Source organism: Anser anser (assembly GCF_964211835.1).
Source record: "Anser anser genome assembly, chromosome: 15".
NCBI lineage: Eukaryota > Metazoa > Chordata > Aves > Anseriformes > Anatidae > Anser > Anser anser.
In genome coordinates, this window is record NC_139736.1 from 8,499,440 (window position 1) to 8,518,254 (window position 18,815).

At 42.0% G+C, this 18,815-nt stretch overlaps 1 protein-coding gene across 5 annotated transcripts in view; it reads right to left on the reverse strand.

The window, feature by feature from the left end:
* LOC310882150 (uncharacterized protein) overlaps positions 1-18,815 on the reverse strand; it is a 189,713-nt gene that overhangs the window by 55,903 nt on the left and 114,995 nt on the right. For all 5 annotated transcript variants that reach the window (XM_083800501.1, XM_083800504.1, XM_083800502.1 and 2 more), the window contains 5 exons: positions 10,515-10,676; positions 8,259-8,439; positions 6,097-6,230; positions 3,347-6,009; positions 352-515 (listed from right to left, as the gene is read on the reverse strand). In XM_083800501.1, coding sequence (XP_083656627.1) covers positions 8,365-8,439; positions 10,515-10,676 — 237 coding nt within the window. In that variant the 3' untranslated portion in view covers positions 352-515; positions 3,347-6,009; positions 6,097-6,230; positions 8,259-8,364. The remainder of the gene's footprint in view (positions 1-351; positions 516-3,346; positions 6,010-6,096; positions 6,231-8,258; positions 8,440-10,514; positions 10,677-18,815) is intronic.

Here is an 18,815-nt window from a genome sequence, read left to right on the forward strand (position 1 = left end):
TCAGCAGAGACAGAATTTTTCCCCAGCTATTTGGGCCAAACTTATAAACAGCCAAAAGAGAGTAAATTTGACCTTGGAAATCCAGTGAACAGGAGGAGAAAAATGGTCTTTGGATTGTCCATCTATTTGGTAAATCTTTCCTGAAAATGTATCAGACAACACTCCAAACTTGCTTCCCTACCCTCACCTCATTATAATCTGGTGAACCCTCTTTCTGTACTACCTCAGAGATAGGGGAAGCTCCTTACATAGATGTGTCAGTCCAGAGTTCAGTGAGGTAAATACATGTCTTAGTGTGAGATAAGCCAGATAAGAATTTACTTTCAAGATGTGACATAATTTCACACCTACTTTGCATTAGGAGTGTGCAGTGAGGGAATCAATGCAGGCCAGTTTATGTGGTGTACATCCCAGGTACCACACACTGCTTACTTCCATGTGGAGACAAGCCAGTATTTGTTATGACTCCATCTGTGAAGTTTTTTCTTCTCATTCTTATCCTTGCAGGTGCCATCCTGAGATATAAAGAAGAAACAGTGTCTTTTATTTCCAGATGGAGGCACTGAGAAAAAGAGAGACCATAATTCAACTTCTTTAATCTATACTGGTTTCAGGGCCTGAGTTACAGAGAACATAGATGTCATGAAGTGTGCAATGAAGCCTGCCAAGATATCTGTTGATCTCCCTTGGTGGCCCACCAGTGCCTGCATGACAGTGGTGTCCTTGCAATTTATGTAGCTGTAGCTGCTCTCGACCATGCACTGAAAAGCAAACTGGAGGTCAGCAGCAGCTCCCTCAGAGACCAAGAAGCCTGGATGATTTCACTGATGTTGCCTGTGCATATTGTTAAAGGACTGTGTTTGGAAGACGGCCTCAGAGGTCCCAGTCACTGCCTTGGCTCCATGGACTTGCCCACCCCAAGCCACCTAACCACAGCCTGGGGAGGGAGGCAGCAAGTCTGCACGGGGACAGACATTCTCTTGAACCCACAGGGGTTCCTGAAGTGGCCTGTGAGGATGGTCATGGCGTGGCATTGGCTTCCTGCACAGACCCTATACAGTTCCCTTGCATTTCTGGAAGTTTTGCACTCACTGCTATTCATCCTATATGTGTTGGATGATCCAGTCATCCCTAGCCAAGCTTGTCTACAGAGCCCAGAACCCCTGGCTGAGTGGGGCAAAGTGTCTGTAGTGGTACAGCATAGCAAAAGGCTACTCCATCTGCTTCATTGAGGAAAACAAGGTGCAGCAGGACAGGCACTGGCTCATTCCAGCAGGCTGCCTGATCCCACAGATGAACCTCCTTTCTACTGGCATGAGACCAGCTCTTCTCTCTCCTTGTTCCTGTGACACAGAGCTGCAGTAATACCAAACAGCCACCAGACAGGTAGGATTTAACACCCTCATAACGACAACGCTCTTCAGGCAGAATCAAAGCCACTGCAGAGCAAAGCCCTAGCTTAAGGTGGAATGATGCATGTGTGGGACAACCTGAACCGCTCTAATTTTTCTGGTATTTATGTTTCATTAGCTAGCAGTTCAGAATGGTTCTGGGAGTAAATCCCTCCTGGATGAGTCCCAAGGTCACTTCCATAGCTGCAGGACTAAGAAATGCACTGAAGCCTGGCCAGTTGATAATCTTCTGCCTCGCTCACACCAATTGAATCCTTTCTTCTTTTGGACGAACTTATCCCAGAGCTAGCTAGACTGTAGGCCCCTGTTAAATAATGATGATTATGTTCTTTTGCTCACTGCAGACAAAGAATTATAGCCCCTCATTTAGAACTCATTTCAAAACCATGAGATTCTGTAATTGAAAGTGGCTGAAGCTAATTTGATAACCCAGTTCTGAACACAGCCGACTAACTACTTTCCCTTTGTCCTTTCAGCAGTAATGGCCTTGTCAGGAAACTCTTCTGTGCTACTTTTAAGAGGGCAATTATGATGGAGGTTGAAAACTATTGTTCTGTGACAGGCTGCAATTTCAACATTACCTTCAGGTTTTCAGCAAGGCCAGGGGCATGGCAGAAGGTTCAAATGCCCTCCAGACACATCTGCCCACTGAAACAACTGCCCAGCACTCACTGTCTTGGATGACTGGCTCTAGAGCATGCCCCAAAATGCAGAGCTCCGTCCAGGAGCATGTCTGACACTTCCCAAGCCTACACCGATACGTGCTGGGTTCCCCCAGGGTGGATGGGAGGGAGAAGAGTGTCTCTGCCTTTATTCTTGCTGGTAGCTCCCTCAGACACACTGCACGGTTGACCCTTGCCAACTAAAATCCCTTTACAGGACACCTTGAAGGCTTCTCCTCACTCACAAGCACCTTCAGCTCACTGTACAGGGAGGCTGCACTAATGTTTAGATATAGCGAATGCCCCTCTTGGACAAAACAGGCAGGTCACACTTAGACTGCACAGGTGGGAAGGAGAGGAACTCTGTTTACCCTCACGAACAGCAGTACATGCACAGAATATGGCAGGGGCAAATTCATATTTTCACATGCACTGCTGACTGCATTGCTAAGTTCCTTTCAGTTAGGAATACACTCACAAGTGAAGAATAACCTGGCAATGCTTTCTGCCCTCGGAAGGGTCAAAACAGCCTAAACAGTCACTGCAACAAAAGCTAGAAGATAAAGCCTTAATCTGATGCCCGCCTAGTGCTCTACCTGCAAAACTGCTGACTCACTGCTTTGCTCTTGTGATTAACAGTCTTGACCACTGAACGCATTTACTGCGGTACAAGCATCAGTGCAAGAAGCCCCTTTTACCTCAAATTCCTGCCTGTCTCATTTTCATATCCTCGCCCAGGAGTGCAGTGGGTGCTGGAGATTAGAGCAGCTTTCTCTGTACACCACCTTTGCAGTGAGCACCAACAGGAATTTGCTAATTGCAAGATACATATCTTTGGTATCTAAGTAAATTTTTCTTGGTGTTTGTAGGATTCTAGGCCTTCCCCATGGTAAATGGAAGAAATGTAAATAAACAGCAAACATAGCCTAGAGCTGTGCTCAGGTTGCTCTGGCTGTTGTAATAATTAGCATAAGCAAATTGCTAAACTGTGTGCTGTGATAAAATGATGGATTACAGCTTGGAAGAAATCATTAACACATTGATTAGCAGCACATGCCTTCAAAATCACTATCTAAGCAAATTCTGAGGATTGTGTGAGCTTTGCAAATGTTACAAGCACTGCCTTCCATAATCAAGAATCAGGACATAATAATATATAAATCACTGAAATACAAAATTAAATTTTAACTATTAAAGTCAGTTCTCAAGTGTTTCTGATACATTCTGTAGCTGTTCACATGGGGTTCCTGTTCTGTGTCCCCCTGTACTCACAGAGAGGGGGCTGGAACCGTAGCTGCTTGAGGCAGGGTCTGACATGCAGGTATCTCCCTCCAGGTTTCCAGGTGCACATCCTCTTCCTTTTTTATCCATATCTCTGCTGCATTTATTCTAAGCAGTTGACAGCACTGGATGGTGAGATGCTGTGTCCGTACCATGAAGTGTATACCTCCTGGCACAGAAAAGGATAATTAATAAATATGTAAATAAATAATAGAACATGAATAGTAGCCTTTTTTGTTGTTGTTTATGATAGTTTTGCTTTGAATGTAGTGGGAATTTGATTCTCTTCTATCTGTTAAATGAAATGTTTCCCTGCACTTACATATCAAAAGGATTTCCTGACCAGTCTATGTGGTTCACTGGCAGCATCTGCTGCTAGGTATTCCCTCATGGTGGCTTTAATAATCAAAGCAGCTCTGCTTTTGCCAAAGCTAATAGCAAGAGACTTCGCTTCTCATTCAGCACAAGTGCTCAGTAGTTTATAAAATTACTTATTTGAATGGGTTTCCTTTTATTAGGATTAGCAGGCCAATCCCATCCCCCTCCCCACTCCTCCCCCCCTTGTTTTAAATAAGACGAGACACACATATTGAATTTTAATACATCATTGTAACAAAAATGTGTATGTCAATAGTGGCTACCTGCTGTGAAAAAGAAATATAGGAGCCTACCCCATAGCTCTATGTCAGCACGTTTACCTAATCCCAGAGGATTCCCAAATTCATTATCAGCAGTACATAAAATCAATACAAGGCTGTGATTTCACTTACTGACTTTGGGTACTGCCACAGTAGAGATTATACATGTAGGCCTTGCTGTGGTGGTTACAGACATAAAATAACACACATCTCACAAGCTCTGACAGCCAGGAAGATAAAGGCACGTCCAGAGCAGTGAAGTGCAGGGACACCAGAAGCTCCATTTGTGTTGCAGAAATGCTCGGTCTATTCCCTCCCCACCATTATTAACCCACTCAAAACTCCTAAGTGGTGGGGGAAGGAGTGGAGCCACAAGTTTGGTTGTTCTGATTATTTTACAGATCCTACCACACACAGCCAGGTCATAAGTATGTTTTTGGGTCCTGCAGTCGACTAGAATGGGAAGAAGAGAAAGAGCTGAAAAATGTTTGTAGTTCATTTGCCAGAGCTGAGTATCTCAGGGATTCCTCGACTTTCACTGTCAGATTAAATCATGGATGTGGAAACTAGTGACCAGTGACTCCAGGGTCTGCGTCTATAAATGAAAGAGTGTTTCAATAGGGGGGTAATTTATTTCACTTAAGTAAACCCACTGGTATTTGCTATGAATCTATTCGGTAAAATGCCCTTTTAATAAGTAAAAGAATACCTTTCAAAATCGCAGATTTGCAAATGTGATCTTCAATTCCTGTAGCTCCTGCTCCAGTTCAGTTCCAGCTGCAAGGCAGCTCTCAGAAATGAGAGACAAAGCGTTCTTCTCCAAGAAGAGTCCATTTTATGAGTGACTGGTTGTATGCTTAGCTGCTCACTGCTTCTCTCTCAAAATCTAGTATCTCACTGGATTTTTTTTTTAATTAATTGGGTACTTTTATACATAGTTCCAAGAGTTACCTCTCAGGACAGCATTAATTTTAATAGCATCTTAAAATGACAGATTCGAGATATGCCTCTAACAGTGAATATATGTAATTAATAGATTTTCTTCTTGCTGCACTTGCTTGGCACTACATTTGTCATGGCAGTGGTCCTGCTTTGGCACCATTCTCATCCATTCCTCATCCACTGATTTTTATTTCATAACATATCTTTCACTAGCAGTATAATTTCTGCATTGCCATAAAGGCAATGTCACATACTTACACTCTTCATAAACATTTACATCAGCATCTGTCTGTGTTAGACATCAAATATTCTTTTCTGGAGGAGTCTGCAGTTTCACCTGCTATTATGGTATATCATCTCCCAGAAACAGTCTCAGAAATATCTCTCACAAATTTAAGTGTCATAACTTGCCTGAACAGCCTTCACCTAAACAGATGGAGGAATTGTCCTGATTTTTTGGCAGCTATAAGGATTGTTCAGGCTGCAAGCAAAGTTGATGAATAACACGGCAACTAGCCCCTTTGCTAGACAGCCCCTCTCAGACCAGCCAGACTAACAGCCTAATAGTACAAGTCCTTATTTTCCCATTTTTATTCAGATTTTCCCATTTTTCCTTTTTTTCAAGAAGTCTGGAGAACATTGTTGGATTGTTGGTACCTGTTTGAAGAATACCTGATGTTTCACAGTGACACAAAGCAGCGCAGTACTCCTTAAATTTGTCTTCCATTTCCTTTGATTTAGAAAAGCTAGTCTGTTAAGACTAGCCTTTTTGTACTTATCCAAATGGGGTTTGCACCTAAAAGCTATGCAAGAGCAGAAACAGTTTGGTGCCCTTAGCCACAGAATAACGTAGATAGAGCAAATCTTAAACTCAGGAAAAACAATCACATTTCTCAGAATTGTTTGAGTGATTTCATTTCAGTACTTGCACACTTGTTTTGAGCACTGCCATGCTGGCAGTGGCCAAGAACGGCACAAGTCTGTGGAGCTGAAAGCACTCACTGCGCTCTCCTGCACGCTGCAGTGCTTTGGTTACCTGCTGTTCCATGATACTAGTGTTCCTTCTACAGCCACCTAGAATTAGATCAAACAAAGAAGAGGAAACAAAACCACTGACACATGCTTTACACTACAAAGTGATTGCTTCAATGTTTTACTTACTCAGGTTCGTCTGTCACTGGAGACCAGCAGCAGAATGCAGCCGAAGACCTGAGGCTATCCAGCTGGGACAAGGAGCAGATATTAAACAAAGTAGATACTGCAAAAGGGCTCCTGTTGTCTGGCCTATCTTCTTGCTGTTAAAAAAGCAATGGGACAGTGACATTCAGAGCAAGGGGAGGAATGCAAGGCAGTAAGGCTCATATGGCTCTGCGGGTTTCCCTTTCCTGGGCTGTTCACACCACTTCCCAGCCAGCACCTGCCAGCAGCTAGCGACCAGGAGCCAGCTCACGCCTACAGCAGTGAGAACAACTTCAGGCCGCATCACTCTTCTTAGGCAGAAGGATGTAAAATTGTCATGTGTTAAATATTCTAGTTGATGAAAAGCTTGTTCTATTGAAGCAATGCCATAACTACCTCTGACTTCAATGGAACAAGTATTTTTCCCATCCTTCCACTATCTTTCTGATCAGATCTCTGTTTTCTGTTGTCACCCATTCTTTTCCTCTGAGGCCTTCCCAAATGTTTTCAGAGGAAACAAAATGATTTTTGTATCTTCTAGTTTTAACACTCCTGTAATATAATTGTATTCTTTGTCCTAAAAGGAAACTCTGACAGTATGCGTTTCAGGTTTTCCATTTTGCGTAGTTCATTTTTGTAGGAATCAATAAAGGTCACGCTATTTAAAAATACCCAGCCTGACCAGAGTGCAGAAAAGACCACAGAACTGCTCAGGGTTTCCACAGCGATGCATGTTTTTGTTGCTTTTTTTTTTTTTTCTCAGTAGCAGATGGTAGGGCTGACATCTGCAAAAGCAAAGGGCACAGCTGGGTTACATCTCAGGTTATGGAAAGCAACAACATCTACTATGTGTCACCTGTTTGGACTACATAATTCACCTTTCTCTGAGAACAAAGTGCTTCCCCTATGCATAGAAAATGACTGCATGTTTCCTATTTATAACAAAAGTGATGCCTCATACCCCAGAGGAGACAGAAGAGCAATGGCCTATAATATTAACAACCAAGGATGACACTCGTAACAAAAAGCAAAGCTACCAACATTCAAGGTGTTTTCTGCATTCTGGAATTAAAACTCTTTTTGTGAAAGACGTTGTTAGCCTAAAAGCAGCAGTCGCTCTTTTGACAAAAAAAAGGCAAGGCCTTCTCCCATGGGAATGAATATGCTTCAGGATTAAAACCCTGTTTAAAGCAGTGAGGATGTTGGTGCCTGGCTGGAGCACTGCAGGGGAAGTGAGGGCAAAGAGGGTAGGGGGAATAAACGCCCACATGCCACGCATCCGGGTGGCTGTCCTCCCTCCCCAGCTGGCTGCAGGTACTGACACTCATTTGACTCAAATGGAGATGAAAACAGCTTTTGGTCCTAGTGACAGAGTTAGCAAGCAAACCGAAAGAGAGCATACAGTAAGTTTCAAACCACTGAAGAGAAACTGGTTTATTTTACATCGCACTCATTGTATTCTTTCTGGTTTTACTGTCCAGAATTAAAATGAAAAAGGTCTTTTCATAGCTCTGTTGTGATTCAGTCTGTGCCAAGTGCTTCCCAGTCTGGATTCCACCCCAGGTATTTTACTTCTGTGGCATTATTTGAATGTACTGACCAAAATATACAATATTGTAGATAAGGGACATCTGTGGAGAATTATATTCTTGAATGCAGAACAAACAGTTGATGCTGTCAGTTGCTCTAATCTCTGCACCAGCTATGTGCATTCAGAGCAGTTGATAATGCAATTTGGTGTTTCCCTGGAAGCAGGCGGAAGGGCATGCACTTTCAGAGGAATAGATGGCATGACTGCAAGAGCACCCCAAAGTTCAGTCCCACCCCCTTATTTGTACTGTATTAAAGATACTCTGAATGTGTGCTTTCTGTCAGGGACTTTTCTGCATGCTGTTGATAATGTCGCCTTGTTCAGAGGGGTCAGCGAGAGCAGTACAGAGTATTTTCCAATTAAATAGGCAGAATTACTTAGCTAAGTCCTTTTATTTAAAAAATAAAAAAAATTGCTTAACATCTCAGCAAAACAAGATCTCTTTGGCTTGATTCAATCTTGCATCTAAAAACAAAAAGGGCATGAATGTGAGTGGAATCCTGTTCTTGGAGTGAGAAATAAACCCAAAAGTGCTGTTAAGCCATTCTCTTACCTCTAGAAAAGCTGCCTCTAGATTTTAACTCCTGATGTCATAGCTCAGCACTGAATTGCTCATGCCTTGATCAGTTTTGATTTTTCATGTGATATATAGCATGGTCTCAGCAGTGCAGCACTACACAGCTTGATGTGAAACTGTAGGACTGCTCACAGACTTCAAGAGGGTCCAGGAAATCCTACAAAATAGCAATGAGACAGGATATAAGCAAAATCTGCAGTAGTTTTCCATGTATAAATAATTCACACTAAAGCTGTCCAATCACTGTCTTGTTATCATTTTATATATAGCTAATATTAGTAACTACAAAGAGAGTAATACTATACCATTAGACAAATGATCTCCATCCCCTAAATCAGCAAGGCAGTTGATACCCAGCTCATGTCAGCTACTGATAAGGAGAAATGACAAAGAGCAACAACAAAGCACAACATTTGGCAACATAGAAATATTTTTGTGGCCCAGATGAAAAAATCCAGAAGCAGGATTTTCACACATACCTCGTGCCTGTGGGTGTCCCTAGCCTCTAACTGGACTTGCAGAAATGGATGCTCTAGAAATTGGGAAAGCTCTCCCCATTCCTGTTTGTCAAAGCAAGACCTCTGTGACTGCAGCACTGAAGTGACTGCAGGCTGGGGCACCCTGGGCACCCCTCTCAAACAAGAAATCAAGGCATTGTCCTGTGAACTCAAAAGAAATTGGGATCTATATTAGAAAGACACTGTAACTACCATGGAGAACATCTCAGAAGTCAAAACACGTGTTTTAGCAGCCCAGGAACTTTGGGACCAGTGCTATCTCCAGCGACACCGGGAGGAAGGGCGCCAGGACCTCGTCCTCTATAGTTACAGGACAAGACCCTGAATTCCTGGCGTTTAGAAACAACAGAGCAGTCTCCAGCTGTTTTTCTTGTTTTCTCTGTCAGATGGAGAAACTTTTCCAAAGCAACTGCCTCGGCACAATAGATGGATGATGGCTTGCACAGTAGGGTAAGAGCAGGAAGCAATGAACTGGCTGGCTGGATTAATACCATCATTAAATAATAGCAATGTGTATTTCAGAGCCTCATTTTGCAGGGCTCCAGACCTCATTTTATGCTCTTGATTCAAGAGCATTGTAACAAGCCTGTACCTTACTTTGCGCTACTCTGTATTTTGTTCTTGAACACTCCTCTTCCTGCTGGTTAAGGACAGGGAATAATGGAGAAGTAAGCGCAACTATCTAGTGTGATGCTATCAGACACAGCATGGATGTAGCAATAAGCATTACGTGCCATCAGCATTCATTCTGCTTGAAAGACAGCTTCTCCCTTTGTGCAGTCCTGGCGTGCACCCTGCAACAACCCGGTCAGCGGGCAAAAAGGCAGGGCAGATTTCACAGGGAAGTTTACCTGATATTAACTCTTCATTAAGAGAACACTTTCCTGCTCCACTGTGTCATCGAGTGGGACACCCTCTCCCTTGCTTTGAACAGAAGTTGCCCCTGCTCAGCTGGGCTGCAGCCAGGGCTTATTGCCAGGCAGAGGGGAACAGGGCTGGTTGAAAGCACCTTCATGACTGCAGCAAGAGCTTCCCCTACCTTGGCCTCACTCAGGTGGGATGCAGGAGCAGGCTCAGTGGAAATCATCCGAGTAACGCTGTGAGCTAATGGCCAATTTTCAGCTGAAGTCAGTGATCATGGCTACTTCTCCCTAAAGTGGCCAGAGAACCTGTCCTGAGGGGACAGGCACGCAGCACCCCGAGATGCATGTCTCCTGGGCAGATATAACTGCATTTAGCTGAGGTCCTGTCCTCCTGGGCTGCCTGCAAAGGGCAGGGAGGTGCTCCTGCCTCTGAGCGCTGCATAATCATAATAAATGCATTTGCTGAAAGAAATTAAACAACAACAGGTGTCCTTCAGAGCCCGAAATGGCTGTTAAAAGAATTTACATTCGTGAATAAACAGCATGAGAAATTGTCTGACAGCTTCTCGTTATTAAAATTAAGACCTGCTTAATCCCTGCCAATGTCAGTGGGACCCAAGATGACCTGCTAAGTGCTGGTCACAAAAGTTAATGTTGCCTAAGGGAAGTTTTCGTGAAAGCAGCCTATTTAAATATATATATATATATATAATTTAAAAATATTTTGGAGTTGTCATTGCAGCACTTGAAGTCAATGGCAAAATCCCACAGCTTTCAGGGAAGCAACAAAGCAGAACTTGTAGAGACTGTCTGCAAGTGTCCTGTGCAAGAGCACAGTCTGGGGGACTTACACTGGGAGGAATTCTGGTCCTGTGCAGGCAGCCAGTTTCTTTCCCAGTTGGATGTGCTCCAGTAAACGGTGCCGGAGGCAGAAGCTGCACACCCACTTGGAGAAAATTCACTGATCTGCTATGTGGCCTCCACAGCACCTTGCCAGTCCTTTTTTTCTCTGCCTGTAAAACCAGGATGCCAGTGGTCATATATACTTTGAAAATTTAATACACTTGGAAAGTTTCTCCCTAGAGTTATTGTTAAATTACCCCATTTGACGTACAAGATGTCCCACAACACCATTGTTTTGGGTGAGGCCTTAAAGACAAACCCAGAGGCACATACCACGTATGTTCAATGAGGCTTACTGGAAGCGATCTCAAGTAAGGTGGGGAAGGTTTTATGCTGACAGCCTTTCCTTTCTGTGTCATATTTTGTTGCTACTCAAAAGTAAAGGATTGATAGGCAAAACAATCCATTTGCAGCAGATCTGTCAAAATGTAAAAATATTGATATTTGAAGATGCCTGCCCACATGTAAAAGTAAGTTAAAATCAACAGGGATAAATTAGAACTTCTCCAGCTATATAAATGTTACAATAACAGAGCCTTTAGTGCATAAAATCCTGTATGGCAGATGATAAAAATAGTTGAAATGTACTTTTTACTACAGTTATAAGAGGCAAGGTAAAATATCAACTTTCTCCCATTCTAAATTTTGAACAATATGTTATATTTCCACAGACACTGTTTTTCCAGAGTACTGGGAGTCCTACTGATGCCTGTTCTCGCGATCAGGCTCAAGCTCTGCTGCACCCACGCTGCTCCCCCTGGGGGACATCTCCCCAGGCTTGTCCCAGGAGCACAGAGAAGCACCAACTGATTTTTTTCTTTTACTAAATGAGATGCTACCATTGGGATAATACGTTTTTATTTACCTTTTCCTTCCAAAGTGCATGAAGCATTACTTTTCAATAACATATTTGTTACTCCTGGACCTATATTATACCTGCTCCTATCTTGCATTTCCCTTCTTGTTTTTCAGTGACTCTAGGAAGTTTCTAGCAGAGCTCCTTGCTCAAGCAAGTTGTCCTCCTGCATTTCCCTCTGATTATTTCATCGTCATGATGGCTGCCTGAGTTAGGCTGGAGGTAACAGAAGAACATGGTTTCCTGAGGAGCCGAAAACATGGTGTTACTCTGAACTTACCTCATGATTCCTGCCAGATCTTGGCCTGATAACTTCAAATCTTGATCATTAAATGAGGATAGCACTACCTCTCGGTCACGTTTCTGTTCCATTATAAATAAATATCACTCCTTTGTTACTTATAAAACTCTGTTAGTGACCCAAAGAAACTCTTTGTTCTTACAAGTGCCCAGTGACTGCCCACAGAAAGGGAACGAGCAGGTGACCAGCCTTGTAGCTTGTTTGAGAGTTCAGGTGTGGAGGATGATAGCAGGAAGAGAACAGAAAAAAATTCCTTTTCCAAGTGGCTGATGGACTTATTGGCAACCTCACGTTTGGCCAGGACTTGCCTGTGAGAGGTCGGTAGCTATTCCCTTGGGCCTGAGAAAATATTGCTTTAAATACTTAAGATGGACTCTCAGGCTATACATTCTTTGGAACAGTTATGCTATTCATGAGGAGTTGCTCAAATGAGACTTTTCAATTGCTTACATGAGAGGAAGCGTTTGGCAACCGGACAGAGAAAACCAGATTTTTTTCGGAGAAGCTTTATCCCAAAGTGCAATTGTTTTGTCACACATTTCTTTCTCTCTCTCAAGGTTGAAAAGTTTTTGGCAGCAAAAACTGTAGAGCTTGCAAAAGGCACGGGTTTCCAGCATGGCGTGTCAGATGAACCTAATGAGACAGATCCTTGGCAGCCGCAAATGAGTGCAGCCCCGTTGACAACACCACAGCAAGGCTGATTTACACTTGCGGAAGATAGGGCCCAATGTTTTAAACTTGGAGGCTGCCATTACAGCTCTGAATACAGCTTAATGCCTTTACTCTGTTTAAACAATGTGCACGATGCCATTGCCCTGAAGTGCGGTAATTGGATATTATACCATTCCAATAGTTTTGGTTGGCTTCTCCTTTCTCCTCATCTTTTTACTGTAAGCGTTCATGCAATTGCATGTAAATAGTTTTCTTTTATAGCTCTTGATTTAAAACGATTTTTTTAATACTATTTTCACTGCATCTGTTCCAGTTGATTATTAGGCCTGAGAACCAGAATCTGGCTGTAGTATTTTCTTGACTCGAGGCTGTTAATGGTCCTGGTGCTCAAAGGAGTGGGGACATGCTGCAGGTTAAGCCCTTCGGCCCGATCTGTGCCCGTGCAGCTGTATCATTAGGAACGCACAATGTGCTCTTGGTTGCATGCAAACTGAGCTCTCTTAAGCAGCACAGAAAAATATTTCCCTGCCTAGTAAATGAGGTTTTACAGCTTGTTTGGGATGTGAGATCTTGTGACCACATTGCTTCATTTTGGCCTGATAGATGGAGGGTCTAAAAATTTTACTTAAAATACCTGCTACTCACACCCACGTGCATTGGCATACATACATGCAAAACTGGGGATTTCCCATGCAAACAAATTTCCACATGCAAGCAAATGCTTAATTTGACAATGCAGCTTTGTGCTCTTAAAGATGCACACAAGTGGTTATAAACAATCCTAAACTGACAGGCATGAACAGTGCATGCAGATGTCTTACATAAACAGTAAGAGATCTGTGGAAGTGCTGTACAGGCGCAGTCATCCTTTGTTACTCCCTGGTAATATATGCCTAGCAAAAGTGGATTCTACAGCCTATTCTGTTTTCTTGAAAAGGCATGTCTCCCATTTTCACAGCTTTTTCTTGGCAGCAAGGTAATAATCAGGCCCTGAGTGCTAAGCAGAATTTTAAAAATCTATTTTTCATATTTATTAAAATTCCACGGTGTGTAGGCTCTCCAGAGAGTCATTAAATGATGAGTTCTTTATGCAAAATTTAATTTAACTAATTTCCTTATAAAACTCTCCATACAAAGCTTCCCAAAGTGTTTACCAGTGCAATAAACCATTACAGAGATTGTTTTAAGTCATTTGCCTCGAGACAAAATAGACATTTTGGAACATTTTGATTTCTGTCATCTAATAAATGAAGTGCTACAATTCTAAACTTAATATCTGGCATCCCCATTATTTTTCCTTGCTTTACATCCTTCCGAGAGGTTCACCATGACATGAAAAGATAAATTGTTGTAATATTTCCTGCACATAGGAAAACATTTATTTTTTCCCCCAAGTTTGTCTTTTCAAGATGACTTGGTGTAAGTCACCATATTTTTTTTCCTAAGTATGTTTAGTTTATAAAAGGGTGACCTCTAATTAGAGGTTAATTCACTGAATCTGAGAAATGTTCTATAATAAATGAGAAGTGTGGTTTGGACAGAGCCCCACTGGCTACGAACTGACCTTGTCCTTGATGTACGAGTGTCCAACAGACTTGACACTTCCTTAGTTTATTTAAAACATTGATGTTTTTAAGCTTGATCTTGTTTGTAGCTTTTATTGTATTTTTGATTATTCCTAACAATACCTTGCCAATATCTTATACTACAGTACAAACTCTTCCCATCATCACCAAAAATATTTTAATTGATGCAACTGAGAATCGTGCCAGCTGTCCTAGGCTGGACACACTGGCAGCTCATCATGACTTTACGCGTGACCAAAGCGCTCCAGCTAACTGCCTCCATCTGCTAAATCTGCGGTTTGCAGTAAACGTTGCTGTCGTCTTGACACTACGTCCAGCTTGTGGGACACAGCTTCTACTGCCTGGGACACATCCTCATGCCCTGTTTGGAACTGACCCAGTGTGTACTGCTCATCTCTCCCTTCACTGCACACCTTAGCTGCCATTGCCAGCACTAATTTTGGCAGTGTTAGAAAGATATTTCACCTGGTCTCACCAGCCATTATCACTGCCAAGAAGCCAAGCTCTCTTTGACCTTATTCTAGGGTTAGAGAAACAAACTGTAAAAAGTCCTTTTTGTGATCTTATCATTGCTTCTCAGTCTTGCCATCTAAATGTCAGCAAAAATGAACGCTTTACCTCAAACATGATCCCTGTGTCTCTCTATGAATACCTAGTGCTGTAGAGATGTTTAACCATTCCAGCTGCATTCATTCGTTCATTGCATATTATGTCACTTAGCTTCTTGAATGATTACAATTTTAAGACTCACATTGTATGGGTTGTAAACACATTTGACGCAGTTTCTCTGCTATTGAACATAAAACTGAGCTTGCAAATGGAGAAACACTAAGCCCAAGCAGACTTTGTATAAATAATATCATACTATACCAATGATACTCTGGAAAAGAATAAATGCAAGAGTTAACTGAGTTTCAATGCATGCTCACTAGATACACACAATTTTCCTGTACAGGGAAAACCATATTTCAAAACATAAGTTAAATAAGGTTAGAAGATTTTGCAGTCTTAAAACCTAATTTATATCTAGTGCAGTATATTTACATCATCCTTTGCTGAAAGTTCCCACTTGAAGGTTTAAAACTACTGTGTTTAGAGCAGCAAAAGCACCCTCGTTACCAGCCCAACGAGAGGTTACACCAGGCTTCAGGCAGTCTCACCTATGCCCTGTGAAACAGTTTGCAAGATACTTCACAAGAACATGCAGATCCTGCATCCTGATCTGTTGACTCCTCCTGTAACATCTTCAGTTTTAAGCACATTTTTATAATTCAGCAAGGGTTGTGTTAACCCACAGAAACCTTGCTGAGACTGCTATGATCCTTGCTCCAAAATGCTCCTGGACATCCAGTACTGCTACAGTTATTACACAGATATCTCAAAGGAGGGAATGAATGTCTAGCTACAGCCTTGAGCTTTGCTAGCATCTATAAGATGCTTTCACTGCCATATAGCTCAAGCCTCAGCCTGCTCTCAAACCTAGAGTCACTCACCAAACCTTAAAGTCATGTACTTTATGTACATATTATATCTGAAGACAACTCGGAGAAAGCTTTCCATTTGCCTTTTCAGAAAGTCTCAGCTCTTAACTGCTGCACGGATACATGCCAAAAAAATTCCTCTTTCACTAACAGGCTGTAGTCCTGAAACTGATACTAGAAATCATTCATTACTAGCAGTGTCAGAGGGTTACATCAGTGTGTTATAACTTCAGCACGATCTAAGGCTTTTTAATGAAACATCCCTATGCTCACCCATAACAATGTCATCTCTCTCAGCAATCTTTTAATTCAAAATGCATTGTCTGTTTTGGTATTTCAGGTTTAGTCTGACTGTACATATCAACACTACCAATGCATAATCAGAGCTTATGAAGCTAATTTGCCCAAAAAAGTGACTTTATACAAACAAAGTCAATGTTTGCATGCCTCAGTATCCGGTATATGCTCAGCTGCACTAAAAGTGGGTTCTGAATAAATGCGGGAAGAAGATAGCAAGAGCACCAGCTACTGAGTCATGCAAGCCCTAATTGTGTTTGCATAAAATCTACCTGATTGGCTCCCTAATGATGTAGGCCTCGAGTTTCCACTGATTGTATCTGCTTCTGCATTTGAATCGGAATATGCAGCCTCAATACCCATGTTTAGAAATATTTCGATACCTCCTCTAGGACAGGATATACATGAATTGGTAAAAGCGTGCCATGTGGTACTCTCTGGTTCAAAAGCAGCCTGTTCCTTCATTCTGGGAAGGTTTCCACCACCTCTCTGCCCCCTGTCCCTTTAAAAGCTCACTCACAGCTCTATCAGTTTGGAAGATTTCTGTAGATTTGCCTTGTATGAGGCCAAAGCTCCCTCTGAATACTACAGGCACAGCTCTCTCCATAGACCAGAGAGGTTTCATGTTCACTGCACTGGCTATGCCCACACTTTGCAGTACCTGAAAGAGCTGCCCTTCCTTTTGCCACGCTGTAAGAATCTTTGAGGAGCATAAATAAAAATTGAGTGTGAAAAAAAAAAACTCTTCAAAGCTCCATTTGGAGGATCTCAACTGTGATGCCTGGCTCTCAGTAGGAGTTTGAGGTAGTGCAGGAAAGAATTATATCAGAGTCAAGGTCTATCTTATAGCTAAGAGAAAGGCACACTACCCTTTGTATTGCAGTGTTATAATGAATAGAAGAAAATATATATGGAATGAAATTAACTGGAGCCTGTGGAGTTTCCTTTATTCAAGACTCAATTTAACTCACTGCTTTCTAAATAGATTACGGTTCTTGTATCTAGTTTTAAAAAAAAAAAAAAAAAAAAAGCCCTTTCACTGTCAGTAACTATAAAGCAGTCCTGGATTACATAGGAAATGTCTCAGCAGAATGCTAATAAAATGATGCAGTGAAGTATTTGAGGATGAGAACATACCTTTATATGAATAGCTGGGACTAACTTCATGTTGTATGATAGGAAAACATATGCAAATAACAAACACAGTCATTTGTTCCCCCCTTTTGTCATATTGGTAAAAATTCACTAGTACAGGGATCTCTGAGAAAGTCAACACTTTTCCCAAGAAAGGAATAGTGAAGGTGTTAGAATTAGCCAAAATTTCTATTATTTCTGTTTGATTAAGTAGATTAAGGGCTGAAGATCACTCAGTGCATCACAGTAGTGCTCCATATTTTATATTTCTACATGTAAGATCTGACCTTTACAGTCTGCTGAAGTATAGGAGCCAGCTCTCATCTGCTGTAAACTTGTACAACTCCAGCTGAAAATACTGGTTTATACCGAAATTACTGGCTTATACCACTTGAGCACTGGCCATGGAAGTCAGGATAGATACACATTGGAATTCCCACTGTGTACTTCCACAAACTGGGCTAATGATGGATGATCTTGTCATCTTCTCATTAGCTTTACATAAAGTGAATGCTTCCACTTATTTGCTTCTCAGGCTTTTCTAGCTTTGAAAATCTGCCTTGTAGCTGGCGAAGCATCATCAAGGCTACAAAATCTCTTTGAAGTGTGGCAGTATTCCTGCTCAGGATTTATGATTCCACCAGGTCAATGAGACTTTAGTTTAGGAACTGTATAGAACAAATATTACTAATGAATTCTACTCTTGAGAACCCCACTGCAAATCTGCTACAAGAGCCTGGATGGGTCATTAATCAGGTATCTTTGTTTTAGCGCTCTTTGGAAACTACTGTGAGAGTGGAATCACAGAAAAAAGATATGCAGAGCATCATTCCTCACTTTCAAAAACATTATTTACCAACCCATTAGGCCGTCAAAACAGCATCCAGATGTTACTGCAGCCCTTTCAGATCTTTATACATATGTCTCAATGCAGAGAAACTCAAGCTGAATACGTAATAGCAATTACAAGACACATCTGCAGGGCTCCTTATTCCATTTGAAAATTCGTCAGCTATTCTGTCTTTGCTTTGTTTGTGTTCTTGAAACATGATTTGGCAAAATAAATACAATCAGAGATCAGATCAACATTCTTTGTTGAAATGCACTGCCTTTCATTTATTTGATGGTATATACTGCTCCCTGTTTCACTGGGTTTCATTTCCATGTTAGTGAGCATTTGTGGTATTCATCACGGCTGCCAAATCTTGTACTTTACATCTTAGTATTGATCTTTATTTATTCTGCCCTTGATGAGGAATCCCAGAGTTAAAGACTCTCTGATCTCAGAGGCACAGCCTCCTCATGCATGTCATATATACTAGGCTGGTATCAGAGAAGAGCTGTACAAAATGCTCCTACCCAGGAGGAGGCTGATGGTGATGTTAATTCCCCCCTCTGCTCATCACTAGGGCTTTTCTCAGGAGAGACCTACTCCTTTGGTACATATTCAAACTCACTTTGTAGATTGGAATCTCATTCATACTCCCAGAATACACACTGAAGCAGTCCTTTGGGTCCAAAATACAGAGCACTACATAGTCCCTGCCGAAGAGCCAGGAAATAGCTGTGATATCACATGGCCTCCCAGAGGACAGCTTTGAGCACTGGAGTGATGCTCCCCGTGTGCTGCAGTTTCACAGCCATCCAAAACCCAGCGAGAGCAAGAGTGTAAACACAGCCCACTCATCCATCTTACACCAGAGCAGCAAAGTCAGCTATCTGCATGCCTGTGCATACTATTACTCGGTGCTGTTTATGCCGTTTACTGGGGGAAAAGCAAACAATACAGCAGTAGGCTAGAAAGGGAACTGAGTTCAGGTGACGGAGAACTACACTGAACCTGGCTTCAGAAGTTCAGTAGTGGAGGTAACACTTGGGTGGTAAAGTTAATGAAAGACACAAATTCCAGAAATGAGGATTAC